The following is a 17,305-nucleotide window of genomic DNA, read 5'->3' on the forward strand; positions in this document are numbered from 1 at the left end:
AAAGATGGTCATTATGGCCAAACAGTTATATTTTTGTTTCATCAGACCAGAAGACATTTCTCCAAAAAGTACTATCTTTGTCCCCTCGTGCAGTTGCAAACTGTAGTCTGGCTTTTTAAATGGCGGTTTAAAAGCAGTGGCTTCTTCCTTGCTGAGCGGCCTTTCAGGTTCGATATAGGTGTCGATATAGGATGCGTTTTACTGTGGATATAGATACTTTTGTACCTGTTTCCTGCAGCATCTTCACAAGGTCCTTTTGCTGAACAGTATAAAAAGCAGTTTGCATTTTCTGGAAAGCTTTTGTAAGAGACGAGGCACAACAGTAAATAACAGTATCATCAGCATAAAAATGAAGTTGTGCATTTTGGACATTTTTGTTTAAATCATTTAAATAGTGAATAAGAGAGGACCAAGTACAGAGCCTTGGAGCACACCATTCAAGGCAGACAATTTAACAGACATAAGCCCATCAAATTGAGTGCACTGAGTTCCATCAGACAGATAGTTAGCAAACCATGCAACTGTATGCTCTGAAAAACCTACACTCGACAATCTCTGCCTTAGTATAGCATGATCAACTGTATCAAAAGAGAGATCAATAAAAAATTAGACACAGTGCTGTTTTTTGTCAATGGCTTCAGTGATATCATTTAAAACCTTCATGGCTGCTATAATTGTGCTATGCGTCTTCCTGAAGCCTGATTGGTACATTGATAAAAGAGTTAGTAAATAAATTGCGTGAATCCGATTCAGATCAGATAGATTGCATGAATCAGGCATTCATGGTCAAATTGCTGCAAAGAAACCACTACTAAAAGGACAGCAATAAGAAGACTCGCTTGGGCCAAGAAACACAAGCAATGGACAGTAGACTGGTGGAAATCTGTCCTTTCATCTGATGAGTATAAATTTGACCAAGGAGAGTGATGGAGTGCTGCATCAGATGACCTGGCCTCCACAATCACCCGACCTCAACCCAATTGAGATGGTTTGGGATGAGTTGGACCGCAGAGTGAAGAAAAAGCTCATATGTGGGAGCTCCTTCAAGAATATTGGAAAAACATTCCAGGTGAAGCTGGTTGAGAGTGTGCAAACCAAAGGGTAGCTACTTTGAAGAATATAAAGTATAGTTGGATTTGTTTAACACCTTTTTGGTTACTACATGATTTCATAGATTTGATGTCTACACTTATTTTACAATGTAGAAAACAGTAAAAATAAAGAAAAACCTTTGAATGAGTAGGTTTTCTAAAACTTTAGACTAGTACTGTATATTATTTTGTTTCATGTTATATCTAGTGTACATCCCTGGGTCTTATATCACCACTTATATCACCTTTACACCACAAGAGAAGTCGGGAGACTCAGATCAACAATACATTTTATTCTACATACATTTTTTTTATCCAATCAAGTTTTCATGCAGAAACATTAGCTGAAGAAAAAAACATCATAGGCATTCCTCTGACTACATACAGTACAGTAAAACCTTGTTGACTGGAGGAGAGATTAACATTTCAAATGTGCCAATGTTGCTGTTATGTCTTATATGGATATCTTTCTTCTTGGCTGCCTTGGTTTAGTGAAAATGTTTGATAATGACAGACTTAAGTCACTTCTTTGTCTCCCATGGCGGTACTCAAAGGAAGTTACACATTGCTCTTTAAAGGCCTTGAAATACCTAAAACTCACATTCATAGCTAGATAAGTAATACTATGGGGGAAAATAATGACATTCATTTTAGACATAAAAGCAATTTTTCAACTTTTTCAACTAAAATACGATGATAATGCAAGTAATTAAAAATGGGAAAAGTTCAGTGCAAATAAACTGAGGAGAACCAGACATTACAAGAGATTGAACAATTAACAGTCACACAGACCAGATAGCAATAGCCAAATGTATATTTTTACAATCAAACAAATGAAATATGCAAGAGGTTTATTGCATCTTTCCCACTTGCAATTCCCACTGACACCCCTTCCCTTGAAAGACATTTCCCTAATTTTGATAATACTGATAATTGTCTTTGGATATGTTCCAATATGTTGAATAATAAAGTTTAGCTCTTACCAAAAAAAATGTTTAATCTAGAAACAAACCTTTATTTTTTGCCCCTATGATATACAATCTAACTGAACATTCAACAGCAACTACTATATAATATAATTCATAGCCATTGTATGTTTTGACCATGTACATATCAAATAGATTCGATTTTAGCAGTCATTCACTTGTCCGTACATCATTCCCCATAACAATCTTGTAAACATAAGATAAGGATTAAAATATAAATATGTGCCAATGTTGTCCCTTAAGCGGTGTTTGACTCAAAACATGTTGAAGCATGACCTCAACTAAAATATTTGAAAATGTGTGATAAGAGGTAGTGGTTAAAGGGGCAGTCTGCAGTTGTACCCATTGGTTCTTGAAGAATATAACTTGCACATGCCTCATGAGTTAAGTTCAACTGTCGTATCCCATCAGAACCCAAAATACACTATATAGTCAAAGGTATGTGGACACCCCTTCAATTTAGTTGACTTAGCTATTTCAGCCTCACTCTTGCGGACGGGTATATAAAATCGAGCACACAGCCATGCAATCTCCATACACAAACCTTGGCAGTAGAATGGCCTTACTGAAGAGCTCAGTGAGTTTCAACATGGCACAGTCATAGGATGCCACCTTCCCAATAAGTCAGTTCGTACATTTTTTGCCCTGTTAAAGCTGCCCCGGTCAACTGTAAGTTTTGCTATTGTGAAGTGGAAATGTTTAAGAGCAACAATGGCTCAGCCTTGAAATGGTAGGCCACACAAGCACACAGAACTGGACCGCCAAGTGCTGAAGTGTGTAAAAATTGTCTGTCCTTGGTTGCAACACATACTACAGAGTTCCAAACTGTATCTGTCAGCACAAGAACTGTTCGTCGGGAGCTTCATGAAATGGGTTTCCATGGTCGAGCAGCAGCACACAAGCCTAAGATCTCCATGCGCAATGCCAAGCGCTGACTGGCGTGGTGTAAAGCTTGCCGCCATTGGACTCTGGAGCGACGAATCACACTTCACCAACTGGCAGTCCAACGGACAAATCTTGGTTTGGCAGATGCCAGGAGAACGCTACCTGCCAAAATCCATAGTTTGGAGGAATAATCGTCTGAGGAATAATGTTCTGGGGCTGTTTTCCATGGTTCGGGCTAGGCCCCTTAGTTCCAGTGAAGGGAAATCTTAATGCTACAGCATAAAATACATTGTAGACAATTCTGTGCTTCCAACTTTGGGGAAGGCCCTTTCCTGTTTTAGCATGACAATGCTCCTGTGCACAAAGCAAGGTTCATACAGAAATGTTTTGTTGACATCTGTGTGGAAGAACTTGACTGGCCTGTACAGAGCCCTGACATCAACCCCATCGAACACCTTTAGGATGATTTGGTACGCCAACTGCGAGCCAGGCCTAATCGCCCAACATCAGTGCCCAACCTCACTAATACTCTTGTGGCTGAATGGAAGCAAATCCCAGCAGCAATGTTCAAACATCTAGTGGAAAGCCATCCCAGAAGAGTAGAGGCTGTTATAGCAGCAAAGGGGGGGGGCAAGTCCATGTTAATGTCAACGATTTTTTAATGAAATGTTCAACGAGCAGGTGTCCACATACTTTGTCATGTAGTGTATAAGCTTGGTTTACGCCAATGTTTGTAAACAAAGTACATGTAAACAAACAATAGCCTAAAAACATGGTTAAAACTATAATGTTGATATCGTGGATGGTCAGTCCTTGCATCCATAGCTCGGTCTATGAATTTGAGAGTGGTTACATTTTTTCCAGCCGCATTCCCTTAGCCTTTTACCGAAACAGATGCACTTTGTTATTGTTTCAACTACGGATTGCCCCTTTTAAGGGACTAACTAATACTTAAAATACATTTTAACAGAGGACAAAGTAACTTAATCTAAGAGTTAACTGTGGGCAATAATGCTAAAGCCTCTGTAAACTGAACGTGGTCAGGTTGTCTACACTGAATATTACAGTTTAACAGACAGACAGGAAAAACTACTTGTTAGCATGCATGCATTACAACTCCACGTAATATTATGGAAGCTATGCAACACCATAACCAACAGCGCTAGTAGTCTAAAAATCCTTTAAAAAATAAAAATTATACTTGCGTTGACAAAGTAGTTTGTGGGGTTGAAGCTACTATGTTTACTACAGGTTTTCAAGGAAGCAAGCAAAAACTAACAAGAAACTCAATAATCTATGAAAGACAATTTTAAAAAGGCAGCTCTTGGCTAAGAACTATCAGTATTAGAGGCAAAAGGGAGAGTCGGCCTTCTTGCATTATGACACACAACAGACACAGTAACATGCTTCCACACCGGCATGCAATCTCTATTAAAATCACAAACAAAGACAGATCTACAGCTGTAGTGGAGATCCTCATGCATAACCGTGTAACGGTTTGACTGGTAGAACCTTTAGAAGGTTCAAATGGGTTGAAATGTTCAGAAGTCGCAAAGCTAGTCTCAAATTAAACAGGGGAGGTTTATCTCTAGTCCTTCCACAAATGCTCTTTGTTGACAGAGGAAAAAGGAGTAGTCTGTCTAGGAATCTTTTGTACACTGAATGAACAACACTGACTAAATGAACTTGAATAAAAGTCTGTCAAAATGGAAGAGCTAACACTACACAGCGAGCATGGAATAACAGCGATCAAATAGCTATAATACAATTACAGTAGCAATAAAATGTAGCCTATTTTCTGCTTTAATCCTCTTAAAATACAATACAACAAAAAATGGTCAATAACCATGATATGAAGAATGATTTATAGGCAATGTCAGGTATTCATATCAAGATGCAGGAAAGTTTTTTTCCCTCCCCTGATAATGCTAACTTTTGTGGATAAAATCCAAAGATCTCCAAACCCAGAAGAAAAAAAAAAGACTAGACCACACAGACATACACACTTGCCTGACCGACAATACACAGGCTCACATAACACACGCAGTAGCAGAGGCGCTATGCTAAAATCGACAGGTTGCATCTTTAAGGGGGTATGGGTGGAGATGTAAGGCACTAAAGTCTGTATAATAAGTGAAGCGTCCCCTCCATCTTCAGAGGTCGTCCATACAGTCTAGGGTCGCCTCAGTGGCAGCACTGGTTCACAAGGGAATCTTCTTGTTCTGGGACCCCCAAATCTGTCAGTCTGTCGCCAATTAATCTTAATCCTCATCACCATCCGAACATTCACCAAGTCTACACACATTCATTTTCTGCATGCCTGTCCAGGCTTTCCTCTGAAATGCGCTTCCACTGTGGGGGTATGGGGAGGAGAATGTGGTAGCACATACGAGAAAGTCACACAATCTTCAGTCAATCACAAGGGTATTCCCATTCGAGACAACTTGCCATGCAAGAACCAATGAGATGGCAAAGCTTCCTGGCCTGTGGGACATCTTGGGAAAAGCGTAGGGGTGAGGAGCAGAGGGCAGAGGTTGGAACTTCTGAAGCAGAGGAGGGACTTACAACCGGGTGAATGGGCCCACGTGGAGGGGTCCTCTCAGTTTCGGAGAGGAACAGGATGAGTTGAGAGTGGAAAAGGAGGGGGAGGAGGAATAAGGAGCGGGGGAGGAGGAAGATGATCGTGGTTCGGAGTCATTGTTCAGTGGGAAGACACTGGAGATGGCTATGTCCACGATACCTTGGCATAGCTCCGGGTAGAGTTTCCTAGAGGATGGAGAGAGTGCAATTAATAAGATACCCCTTAAATCAGGCTTAGTGAGAATAAACCTGGACAAATTAATGATTCAAAGGACAATTTTACAAGCACATTTTAGGTTCACTTGGATGCCAGTGATCAAAAGACACAACTTGAATTAAACCTAACATGGGAGGTTAACATAGCCCTCTAAGCTTTGAACAATGGAACAAACATTTTCAAAATAATTACTCTACCCAAACCTCTTGGTTGGACAGAATGCTTAAAGTTAGTGAGGGAGATATAAGTCTCCAGCTTCAGTAATTTTTGCAATTCGTTCCAGTGATTGGCAGCAGAGAACTGGAAGGAAAGGCAGGCAAATGAGGAGTTAGCTATGGGGATGACCAGTGAAATATACTTGCTGGAGCGTGTGCTATGGGTGGGTGCTGCTATGGTGACCAGTGAGCTGAGATAAGGCGGAGCTTTACCTAGCAAAGACTTATAGATGACCTGGAGCCAGTGGATTTGGCAACGAATATGAAGCGAGGGCCAGCCAATGAGAGCATACAGGTCGCAGTGGTGGGTAGTATATGGGGCTTTGGTGACAAAACGGATGGCACTATGATAGACTGCAACCAATTTGCTGAGTAGAGTGTTGGAGGCTATTTTGTAAAATGACATCGCCGAAGTCAAGGATCAGTAGGATAGTCAGCTTTACGAGGGTGTTTGGCAGCATGAGTGAAGGTGGCTTTGTTTGCGAAATAGGAAGCAAATTCTAGATTTAATTTTGGATTGGAGATGCTTAATGTGAGTCTGGAAGGAGGGTTTACAGTCTAACCAGACACCTAGTTATTTGTAGTTGTCCACATATTCTAAGTAAGAACCGTCTAGAGTAGTGATGCTAGATGGGCGGGTGCGGGCAGAAATCGGTTGAAGAGCATGCATTTAGTTTCACTTGCATTTAAGAGCAGCTGTAGGCCACGGAAGGAGTGTTGTATGTCATTGAAGCTCATCTGAAGGTAAGTTTAACAGTGTCCAAAGAAGAGCCAGATGTATACAGAATGGTGTCGTCTGCGTAGAGGTGGATTAGAGAATCACCAGTAGCAAGAGCAACATCATTGATATATACAGAGAAAAAAAAGTTGGCTCGAGAATTGAACCCTGTGGCACCCCCATAGAGACTGCCAGAGGCCCGGACAACAGGCCCTCCGATTTGACACACTGAATTCTGAGAAGTAGTTTGTGAACCAGGCTGTTGAGTCTGCCGACAAGAATGCAGTGATTGAGGGAGTCGAAAGCCTTGGCTAGGTCGATGAAGACGGCTGCACAGTATTGTCTTTTATCGATGGCGGTTATACCGTTTAGGACCTTGAGTGTGGCTGAGGTGCACCCATGGCCAGCTCAAATACCAGATTGCATAGCGGAGAAGGTACGGTGTGATTCAAAATGGTCGGTGATCTGTTTGTTAACTTGGCTTTCGAAGACTTTAGAAAGGCAGGGTAGGATAGATATAGGTATGTAACAGTTTGGGTCTAGAGTGTCTCCCCCCTTTGAATAGGGGGATGACTGCAGCAGCTTTCCAATCATTAGGGATCTCAGACAATACAAAAGAGGTTGAACAGGTTAGTAATAGGGGTTGCAACAATTGTGGCGGATAATTTACGAAAGAGAGGGTCCAGATTGTTTAGCCCAGCTGATTTAAAGGGGTCCAGAATTTACAGCTCTTTCAGAACATCAGCTATCTGGATTTTGGGTGAAGGAGAAATGGGGGAGGCTTGGGCGAGTTGCTGTGGGGAGTGCAGGAGAGTTGACCGGGGTAGGGGTAGCCAGGTGGAAAGCATGGCCAGCCGTAGAAAAATGCTTCTTGAAATTCTCGATTATCGTGGATTTGTCGGTGGTGACAGTGTTTCCTAGCCTCAGTGCAATGAGCAGCTGGGAGGAGGTGCTCTTAATCTCCATGTACTTTACAGTGTACCAGAACTTTGAGTTTGTGCTACAGGATGCAAATTTATGTTTGAAAAAGCTAGCCTTTGCTTTCCTAACTGCCTGTGTATATTGGTTCCTTCCCTGAAAAGTTGCATATCACGGGGGCTATTCGATGCTAATGCAGTACGCCACAGGATGTTTTTGTGCTTGTCAAGGGCAGTCAAGTCTGGAGTGAACCAAGGGCTATATCTGTTCTTAGTTCTACATTTTTTGAATGGGGCATGCTTATTTAAGATGGTGAGGAAAGTACTTTTAAAAGAATAACCAGGCATCCTCTACTGACGGAATGAGGTCAATATCCTTCCAGGATACCCGGGCCAGGTCGATTAGAAAGGCCTGCTCGCTGAAGTGTTTTAGGGAGAGTGATGAGGGGTGGTCGTTTGACCGCGGACCCATTACGGACGCAGGCAATAGGGCTGTGGTCGCTGAGATCCTTGTTGAAGACAGCAGAGGTGTATTTACAGGGCAGGTTGGTCAGGATGATATCAATGAGGGTGCCCCTGTTTATATGGATTTAGGGTTGTACCTGGTAGGTTCCATGATAATTTGTGTGAGATTGAAGGCATCCAGCTTAGATTGTAGGACGGCTGGGGTGTTAAGCATATCCCAGTTTAGGTCATCTAACAGTACAAACTCTGAAGATAAATGGGGGGGCAATTAATTCACATAGTGTCCAGGGCACAGCTGGGGCCTGAGGGGGTCTATAACAAGCGGCAACAGTGAGACTTATTTCTGGAAAGGTGGATTTTTAAAAGTAGAAGCACAAACTGTTTGGGCAGAGACCTGGCTATCTTTGCAGTAGATTGCAACTTCACCCCCTTTGGCAGTTCTATCTTGGCAGAAAATGTTGTAGTTGGAAATTTCAGAATTTTTGGTGGCCTTCCTAAACCAGGATTCAGACATGGCTAGGACATCAGGGTTGGCGGAGTCTGCTAAAGCAGTGAATAAAACAAACTTAGGGAAGAGGCTTCTAATGTTAACATGCATGAAACTAAGGCTTTTACAGTTACAGAAGTCAACAAACGATAGCGGCTGGGGAATAGGAGTGGAAATAAAACAATTAGAACTAGCCAAGACAGCAGTAGACAAGGCGTATTGACAGAGAGAGGCATAAAGCAATCACAGGTGTTGAACAATTGGCTCTTTCATCCCCCTCCTCTCCCCTGTAACTATTTCCCAGGTCGTTGCTGTAAATGAGAACGTGTTCTCAGTCAACTTACCTGGTAAAATAATGGACAAATTAAATAAATAATAATACTCAGGAGTGCTAAGACAACGGGTCATTGGCAATGAATGGGCAGAGTGGGTCAGGTAGGTACATACCGGACCTGAGTTCGAGGCTGGGGCCGACAGGTAAACAAAATGAGGTACTGTGTTATTGAAACAGTCCAGGGGGCATCAGCTGTGTAGCAGAGTGATCATAGGGTCCAAAGAGCAGCAATAGGTGAGCCATGTGCCGTTCGCAAGTCACTACTATGCTAGGCGAGCAGGGGACACATCGTTCAGAAAAGCTAGCGGGCTGGGGCTAGTAGATGGCTCTTCGGTGTAGAGGTCGACTGATTATGATTTTCCAACGCCGATACCGATTATTGGAGGACCAAAAGAGCCGATACCGATTAATCGGACAATTGTTTAAATGTATTTGTAATAATGACAATTACGTGACAATGAACACTTATTTTTACTTAATACAAAAAAGTATTTAGTCAGCCACCAATTGTGCTAGTTCTCCCACTTAAAAAGATGAGAGGCCTGTAATTTTCATCATAGGTACACTTCAACTATGACAGACAAAATGGAGAAAAAGAGAAGAAAAAAAATCCAGAAAATCACATTCTAGGATTTTTTATGAATTTATTTGCAAATTATGGTGTAAAAGCGAGTGACGTTTGAAACGCTATTAGCGCACATCCCGCTAACTAGCTAGCCATTTCACATCGGTTACACTAGCCTCATCTCGGGAGTTGATAGGCTTGAAGTCATAAACAGCACAATGCTTGACGCACAACGAAGAGCTGCTGGCAAAACGCACGAAAGTGCTGTTTGAATGAATGCTTACGAGCCTGCTGCTGCCTACCACCGCTCAGTCAGATACATGTATGCTCAGTCAGATTATATGCAACGCAGGACACGCTAGATAAACTAGTAATATCATCAACCATGTGTAATTAACTAGTGATTATGATTGATTGTTTTTTTATAAGACAAGTTTAATGCTAGCGAGCAACTTACCTTGGCTTACTGCTTTCGCGTAACAGGCAGTCTCCTTGTGGAGTGCAACGAGAGGCAGGTGGTTATAGCGTAGGACTAGTTAACTGTAAGGTTGCAAGATTGAATCGCCCGAGCTGACAAGGTGAAAATATGTCGTTCTGCCCCTGAGCGAGGCAGTTAACCCACCGTTCCTAGGCCCTAATTGAAAATAAGAATGTGTTCTTAACTGACTTGCCTAGTTAAATAAAGGTGTAAATAATAATAATAATAAATATATATAAAAATCGGCCAAATCGGTGTCCTAAAATACAGATTCCCCATTGTTATGAAAACTTGAAAATCGGCCCCAATTAAATCGGCCATATCGATTAATCGGTCGACCTCTACTTCGGTGACATCATAACAGAACAACCTGTTGAGACCACATCGGGCGATCACGTCGGCAGTCCAGTCGTGATGGATCAGCGTGGCTCCATGTCGACAATAAAGGGTCCAGGCCAATTAGCAAAGGAGGTATTGTAGCCCTAGAATTAGCTGGTATATGGTCCTAGCTTGAGGCTGGTGCTTGCTTCGGGACAGAGGCGTTAGCGAACAGTAGCCCCTCGTTTGCAGCTAGCTAGCTGCGATGATCCGGCGTAATGATCCAGAGCGACAGGAATCTGGTAATATGGTAGAGAGAAGCAGTCCAATATGTTCCGAGTTGATATCGCGCTGTGCAGACTGGCAGGTGTTGTCTGAGCCAAGGCTGGCTGATGACCGGCAAAAAGGTGAAGATCACTAGCCCGTGGCTAACAAAGACTAGTAAGCTAGTTAGCTGGCTAGCTCCGGATGGAAGTTCCAGTTATAAGGAATAAAAATAGCAGATCCGTACCAAAGTGGGTGAGGGGGGTTGCAGGAAAGTATATTTAGTTCGTAGATAGAAAGTGAGATGAAGAGATATACAAAAAAAGACTGGCTATTTACACGGGATAAGACACGGAAACAAAACAACAAATACACACGTCCTACTGAAACGCCATCTTGGATCATCTGGAAGGTTCTCCCAACTCCACAGAGGAACTCTGGAGCTCTGTCTGAGGGACCATCGGGTTCTTGTTCACCTTCCCGACCAAGGCCCCGATTGCTCAGTTTGTCCGGGTGGCCTGTTGTAGGAAGAGGCTTGGTGGTTCCAAATGTCTTCCATTTAAGAATGATGGAGGCCACTGTGTTCTTGGGGACCTTCAATGCTGCATATTTTTTGGTACCCTTTCCCAGATTTGTGCCTCGGCACAATTCTGTCTTGGAGCTCTACGGACAATTCCTTTGACTTGTCAACTGTATATAGCCAGGTGTGTGCCTTTCCAAATCATGTCCAAACAATTGAATTTACCACAGGTGGACTCCAATCAAGTTGTAGAAACATCTCAAGGATGATCCATGGAAACAAGATGCACCTGAGCTCAATTTCAAGTCTCATAGCAAAGGGTCTGAACCTTATGTAAACAAGGTATTTCTGTTGTTTATTTTTAATAAATGTGCAAACATTTCTAACAACCTGTTTTCACTTTGCCGTTGTGTGTAGATCGATGAGTTAAAAAAAAAAAGTCAAATCAATTTTAGAATAAGGCTCTAATGTAACAAAATGTGGAAAACGGGAAGGGTCTGAAAACTTTCTTAATGCACTGCATATGTGTATATGACCACTACGAGGAAAACGATATAAAAATAATACTGACTGTGCGCAGGCCGGAGCTCCATTGATCTCGATCAGCCACACCTTGAAGCTTTCGTCCACCATGAAGTCAAAGCCAAAGAGCTGGAAACTCTGATAGGACAGGTGTTTAGTGTTGATGGCTGGCTCAATGCATGTCAAACAACTCCTAGGAGACCAGACAGAACAACCATTGTCAGGAGTCTGAGTAGTGGTGTAGCAAATACCTGTACATAGCTATTTGTAGAACTATGCATGTTAGGGAAAGGTCATGTTTGCAAGGTCATCTGACAAAAAAGGGTATTTTTCCATCTTCAATTAAGTAAAACACAAACATCACAGCACAGGATGAAAAGTAGCTAGCTACCTTATGATCTGCTTGATCTGAGGTAAAATGCTGGTCTCCAGTGCTATGTTGTGGGTGCTCAGCAGGTACTGCCGGAACTCGTCGAAGAACATCTCATTGCCCTCCTCGTAGCGGCCGTAGTTCTGGGAGTGCTCTTTCTGGATGCAGTGGTTAGTCAGGTGGCTGGTCATGTCCTGGAAGTTGGAGCTGTCATAGGGCTCGGAGGCCGTCCGCAGCACACCCTCCCGGTAAAGGTAGATGTTGTACTGATGGTCCACGAGCACCCAGCTCCTAAGAACAATACAGACCCGCAGAGTTAAAGACTACTGGGAAAAAACGCCAGCAATAACATTGCTTCTGTTACTGTTCCTCAGACAGCCCGAATTGTGTATTTATAAGACTATATGGTATTTTGTTGGTAATAAACATGTAATAAACACACAGATGTGCTATCACTCACAAAAATATTAGTATCAGCTGCTTACCTGATGTCAAATTTACGGTTGCCAGGTTGCAGCAGTAGTGGTCTTTCTAGGTACTTCTGAATGACATGAACCTGCCCTTGATTATCAATGAACTCCAGCAATTGATTTGCATCGTAGGATATCAAAATTCCAGCACCTGGAACAAGAAAACCAACCCAAGCCTAATCTTTGTATACAATCCTTGGAATACATATTTTGCCAATAAAGAGTTTGTAACTCACTGGGCAGTCCAAGGAAACATCCAAAAAAAGGCAAGCATTAACTTTAAAACACTAGATTCTTTAGGCAACAATATCATATTTTCCCCATAGTGCCCAACGACTACAGTATCTAGCAGTACTAGCTATCAATAGAAACCCGAGCCTTCAGACGTGATGACTGGGATGTACCTTTTGCTCCAGCAGATGACTTGGCGATCCACACTGTTCCCTCTCCGCTTTCCTTTCTTGAGTGATAAGAGGCCAGGAAAACTTCTCTTTCATCTGTCTTGGGGTTACTTTTCAGGTGGCTGATGCCATTCTTTACAGGAGCGACGGGGGTATTTAGGTTAGTAGGATAGATGATGTAGGATTCAGGCAACCAGTTGCTAGGGTCTGGAAGCTCTGAGCTAGTCTTGATTAACCTGCATAATGTAAAGAAAGAGGATATTGATGATATTTACAGCATCAGTGTGAATTTGAGTGTAAGTTACAGTATCAGAGTGAAAATTATTACACAAACCTTTTCAATACCAAAGTTCAAATACCTACTTGACTAAAGATGCTTTGCGGCACAACTTGTCTGCTCCTCTGTAATAATTCACCTGTTGCATCAGTCCTGGCTCATGACCTATGGAGGATATACAAACACATGACGAAAAAAGTGATGACAATAGGGCGGTGTAAACACAGGAAAGCATTTTGCACGTGTCTGGTCCTTTTCCATCTCTGTAGTCAAACTTCAATGTGTCCAACTTGTGGCATTCTCTTACTTATCCGCAGAGGATGTGATTCAGTGACGTCACCAGGATAAGGTTTCAATTTCGTAACATAGTAGCCAATATAGTCTAGACTATGGGCTCCAGGATAGTCAAGACCAAAATATGAATCGTAAAGTGAAACGGGTGGGCCACAAACAAAATAATTAAGGAACATTATTAGTGGTATAAGGGAATAACTTTCTTGTACTTTGCATAATGTAGAAAATGCAGCAGTCCTGGTTAGACTCACAAGGAGGCTGGGAACGATGCAGTGAGTGCCATAATAGTACTGGTGGTGTGTGTGCATCTACTATGGGCCTACATTATAGATCTCTACATTAGCTGTTTCATGCGACACAATTCATGGGTTCAATTTGAGGGTGAGAACAAGAATACTGACACTCCAACAAAAGGTATTCAAAGCCATGCAATACCATTTACTGAGTATGCCAAAAGTGCTACTCTTACCAAGCCGTCCAAATGGCAGTCTGTTCCGTTCGCCCAACATCAAATTGAATCTGGGATTATCCCTTTTCAGTCTCTTCCATTGTCCAGTTGCGACGAGAATTTTGGAGACTTCAGCATAAATGGTGCTGTTCTCGTCTCTTGCGACAAATGTATACATCGGTACATTCATATTACAACAATAGTATATGTGCAAAAGCACACAACAAAACGAATTATTAGCTAGCTAGCCCAGATGTAGCTATTGAATTTAGCAGACTGGCTGGCAAACGCTATCTCGCGGACGGATGTGTCTGTGGCATGATGAGACAGTCATATCCAGGTTCTGAAAAAAGTGATTCGCATGTTCTTGTTGCTAGTGAATGTCTTTCAAGATCACAAAAGTCCAAACTACTTCATGTTGCATGACTCTCGCCTGACGTTACGTTTCAGTCATGGGTGCCCAGATTTAGGGTGTGCCTGACTAACGACGTTAACGTTACTTGGTCCCACGTCTGGCTGAGATCCTCTGGCTTCTCCTATCTGGCTTGCTTTGCTAATGTTACGTAGCTGAATACATTTCTTAAGTGTTGTTTAAATCGTTATCTATGTAAATTGGTACTTTACTAAGATTTTAGCTGTTTAACTTGGAGACAAAACAACGACCAATGAAAAGAGATTCACATTTTCCAGTAAAGGTTATTTAAGGAGCTTTCAAAACAACTGGGAAATCGAAAAATAAGAGCTCAAATCATGACGTCGATGATGTTCAGGCCGGAAAGACTGCGCTCTTGAAAGATGCCAGAGTTTCCGACTTGGAATTTCGACTTCGATGACGGTTCAAACGATTGTTCCCAGGCGGAGCTCGTTTCCCCCCCCCCAAAGTTCCCAGTTGTCTTGAACGCGCTGGCGTAAATCGGATATTTCCGAGTTCACAGTTGTGGTTATTGTAGTCTTTATATTCTGGTACCTCACTTAAGGTAATTAAATCAACAGTTATATTTACATTTCAACGGTATATTTCCTCATAACAACAGCAATTTATAACGGAAATGTTTTTGTACTGCATATCCCGGCGAGGACCCCCATTTTAGAGAGGTAAATTGCTAGATATGTTGTTGTTTTTTATTACTCATTTTTGTGTATATTTGTTATTTTATTTTTTATTTTTAGTAACTAGATAGTTTAGCCAGGCCAGGGTTTTAGCTAAAGCACATGTATTGTAGTGATTTTCACAGAAAATGTACTACTACGGCATTAACGTCTGTTACATTTTTGTAAATAATGCTGAGCGAGGAGTGCTTTTCTAGGTCGTTCGATTATTTAAAAGGGTGTCATTTTTATACATCCGATTAAATATCAGCCTCATTTTTGAACGTGGCACGTGTATAACTACAACCAGTTAGCAAGTCGCATATTTCAGAACTTCCTACTTCCGACGAGCACATTAGCCGTCGTCACTAGTTACCACGGCCACAAATCCGACCAATCAGACAAGGGAGTGTGATGTTTGATAACGCGTGATCCATATAATAAAAGCAAATGTTATACATGCAAAGTGATAATCGGATGTCTTATTCAAACCCAGTTTGCAAGTTTATCATGATGTTTGCCCTTACTCATAGTAACTTGTCTTAACCCAAAACATTGTAGTGCAGTATTAAGTGTCTCTTTCCTTGTAGAATGTTAACAGCTGCATAGAACACATTGTATTGCTAAAATGCGCAAACTTAATAGCTACACTCACCGACACAGGATACACTATCCCTCATGCTGGCCTTCACCAAACCGGTAAATTGCCCCCTAACTATAGCTGCACTTCTTCACATGGCCAGACTTATAGCAGTCTATCCCTCATGCTGGCCTTCACCAAACCGGTAAATTGCCCCCTAACTATAGCTGCACTTCTTCACATGGCCAGACTTATAGCAGTCTTCTCCCCTTTTAATGCTCATTCTTGAAAAATGTCATAAGGTCTGAAATAGACACCAGAGTCAACATACTGTACAAACAATTATCTAGGCTAAGTAATACAAAAATATTATTTATCTACTGCTCTGCTAACTAGTTCAAGTGTAGTCAGTGGCTAGCCAAAACAGAGAAATTAAACACTTTATTCAATTCAAAATCTAATTTTATTTATCACATACACATATTTAGAAGATGTTATTGCGAGTCTAGAGAAATGCTTGTGTTCCTAGATGCAACAGTGCAGTAGTATCTAACAATTCACAACAATCTACACAAATCTAAAAGTATTTATTTCAATACAGCACATGGATTCAACATGGATTAGGCACAGGTATCTGAGCTTGAGCATGAGCTTCCTGCAGGAATTTGTAGTCTTGCTGAGGTTGCTAATTAGCATTTAGATTTTTTTGGGGGTAAATTGAGACAAATATATTGATAAAACTCACCTTGTCTGAGAAAGAATTACACCAAACACATACTGTACTTAATTTTGAAGTGTTTGTAAAATTCACCATCTAAAAAATGAATGGTGGAAAGACAATTGGAGCCTTTGCTGTGTTTGGCCGCTGTGTCTGACTACAGCTGCATTGTTTTTAAAATGGCATTTAAACAAACGGACAAGTAATTCACAAGTAAAACATACACTTTCACATAAATGTTCACAGATTATTTTTTTTCATTTGTTGGTTTTTGGCCAATTTAAGATGATTTCAACTCAGTTGATTTATTTGGCACTTACTAAGGTCATTTATTTGTTTTACATCTTAAATAAATGCAGCTATAGACTTTTCCTTACAGTAGGTAGATATACTTTTTCATATCTACCTTAAAACCAGGAAAGTAAAGCAGATAATGTGGGAGATGTTTATTATCACCTTGCAGTCCATCTTTTTTTTTTTTTTTTTTTTTTTTTACCAGTTTCCATCTCCATTAGCCTTGTGGTTCACATACTTTTTCCAACCTACACTGAATGTTTAAATGATGTATTCAATATAGACAAGAAAAATAAAATAATTTGTGTGTTATTAGTTTAAGCACAGTGTGTTTGTCTATTGTTGTGACTAAAATGAAGATCAGGGGCCTGTTGCACAAAACTAGGATAAGGGATTAAGCCAGGATATCTTGGTGATCCTGGCTCAATTGATCCGTAATCCGGTTGCACTAAAGATGGATAGGGGGCAGGAGGATATGTTATGGTATAAATTACCATGGAGATTTATTCTGTGGAGCTAGCCTGCTCCAGACCAGGCTAAATTCCAGGATCTATTTAATCTCATCCCTAATGTCAGTCAGCAGTCACCACAAATGGAAACCAATAGTTATTTCACTGCTCACTATACATTGTTATCACATAACTAGACCCACTGTCATTATTTAAACGTTTGTGATCATTAATTTCAATGATTTTGGATAAAAAAATGATTTTTAGATGTTGCTATCATTAGATAATTTACAGTTTCCCATAGACTATATATAAAATGATAGAATATTAGGGCCACAGAGGGAAAAAAAAGA

General features: G+C 41.2%; 1 protein-coding gene across 2 annotated transcripts; it reads right to left on the reverse strand.

Moving 5' to 3' along the window:
• Nucleotides 1-1,364: 1,364 nt before the first annotated feature.
• LOC118401797 (tubulin--tyrosine ligase-like) lies at nucleotides 1,365-15,708 on the reverse strand. 2 transcript variants are annotated; one of them, XM_035799403.2, is made up of 7 exons: nucleotides 15,567-15,708; nucleotides 13,167-13,245; nucleotides 12,807-13,039; nucleotides 12,418-12,553; nucleotides 11,954-12,223; nucleotides 11,612-11,755; nucleotides 1,365-5,728 (listed from the first exon to the last, which is right to left on the reverse strand). In XM_035799403.2, exons 1-7 carry the CDS (start codon nucleotides 15,589-15,591, stop codon nucleotides 5,524-5,526), a joined length of 1,092 nt encoding a protein of 363 aa, XP_035655296.1. In that variant the 5' UTR covers nucleotides 15,592-15,708; the 3' UTR covers nucleotides 1,365-5,523. The 2 variants fall into 2 exon arrangements, with proteins under 2 accessions (XP_035655296.1, XP_035655288.1); XM_035799395.2 differs by lacking the exon at nucleotides 15,567-15,708 and adding an exon at nucleotides 13,844-14,775.
• Between the last annotated feature and the right edge of the window lie 1,597 nt (nucleotides 15,709-17,305).

Source organism: Oncorhynchus keta, chromosome 2 (genome assembly GCF_023373465.1).
Source record: "Oncorhynchus keta strain PuntledgeMale-10-30-2019 chromosome 2, Oket_V2, whole genome shotgun sequence".
In the NCBI taxonomy this organism is placed as follows: domain Eukaryota; kingdom Metazoa; phylum Chordata; class Actinopteri; order Salmoniformes; family Salmonidae; genus Oncorhynchus; species Oncorhynchus keta.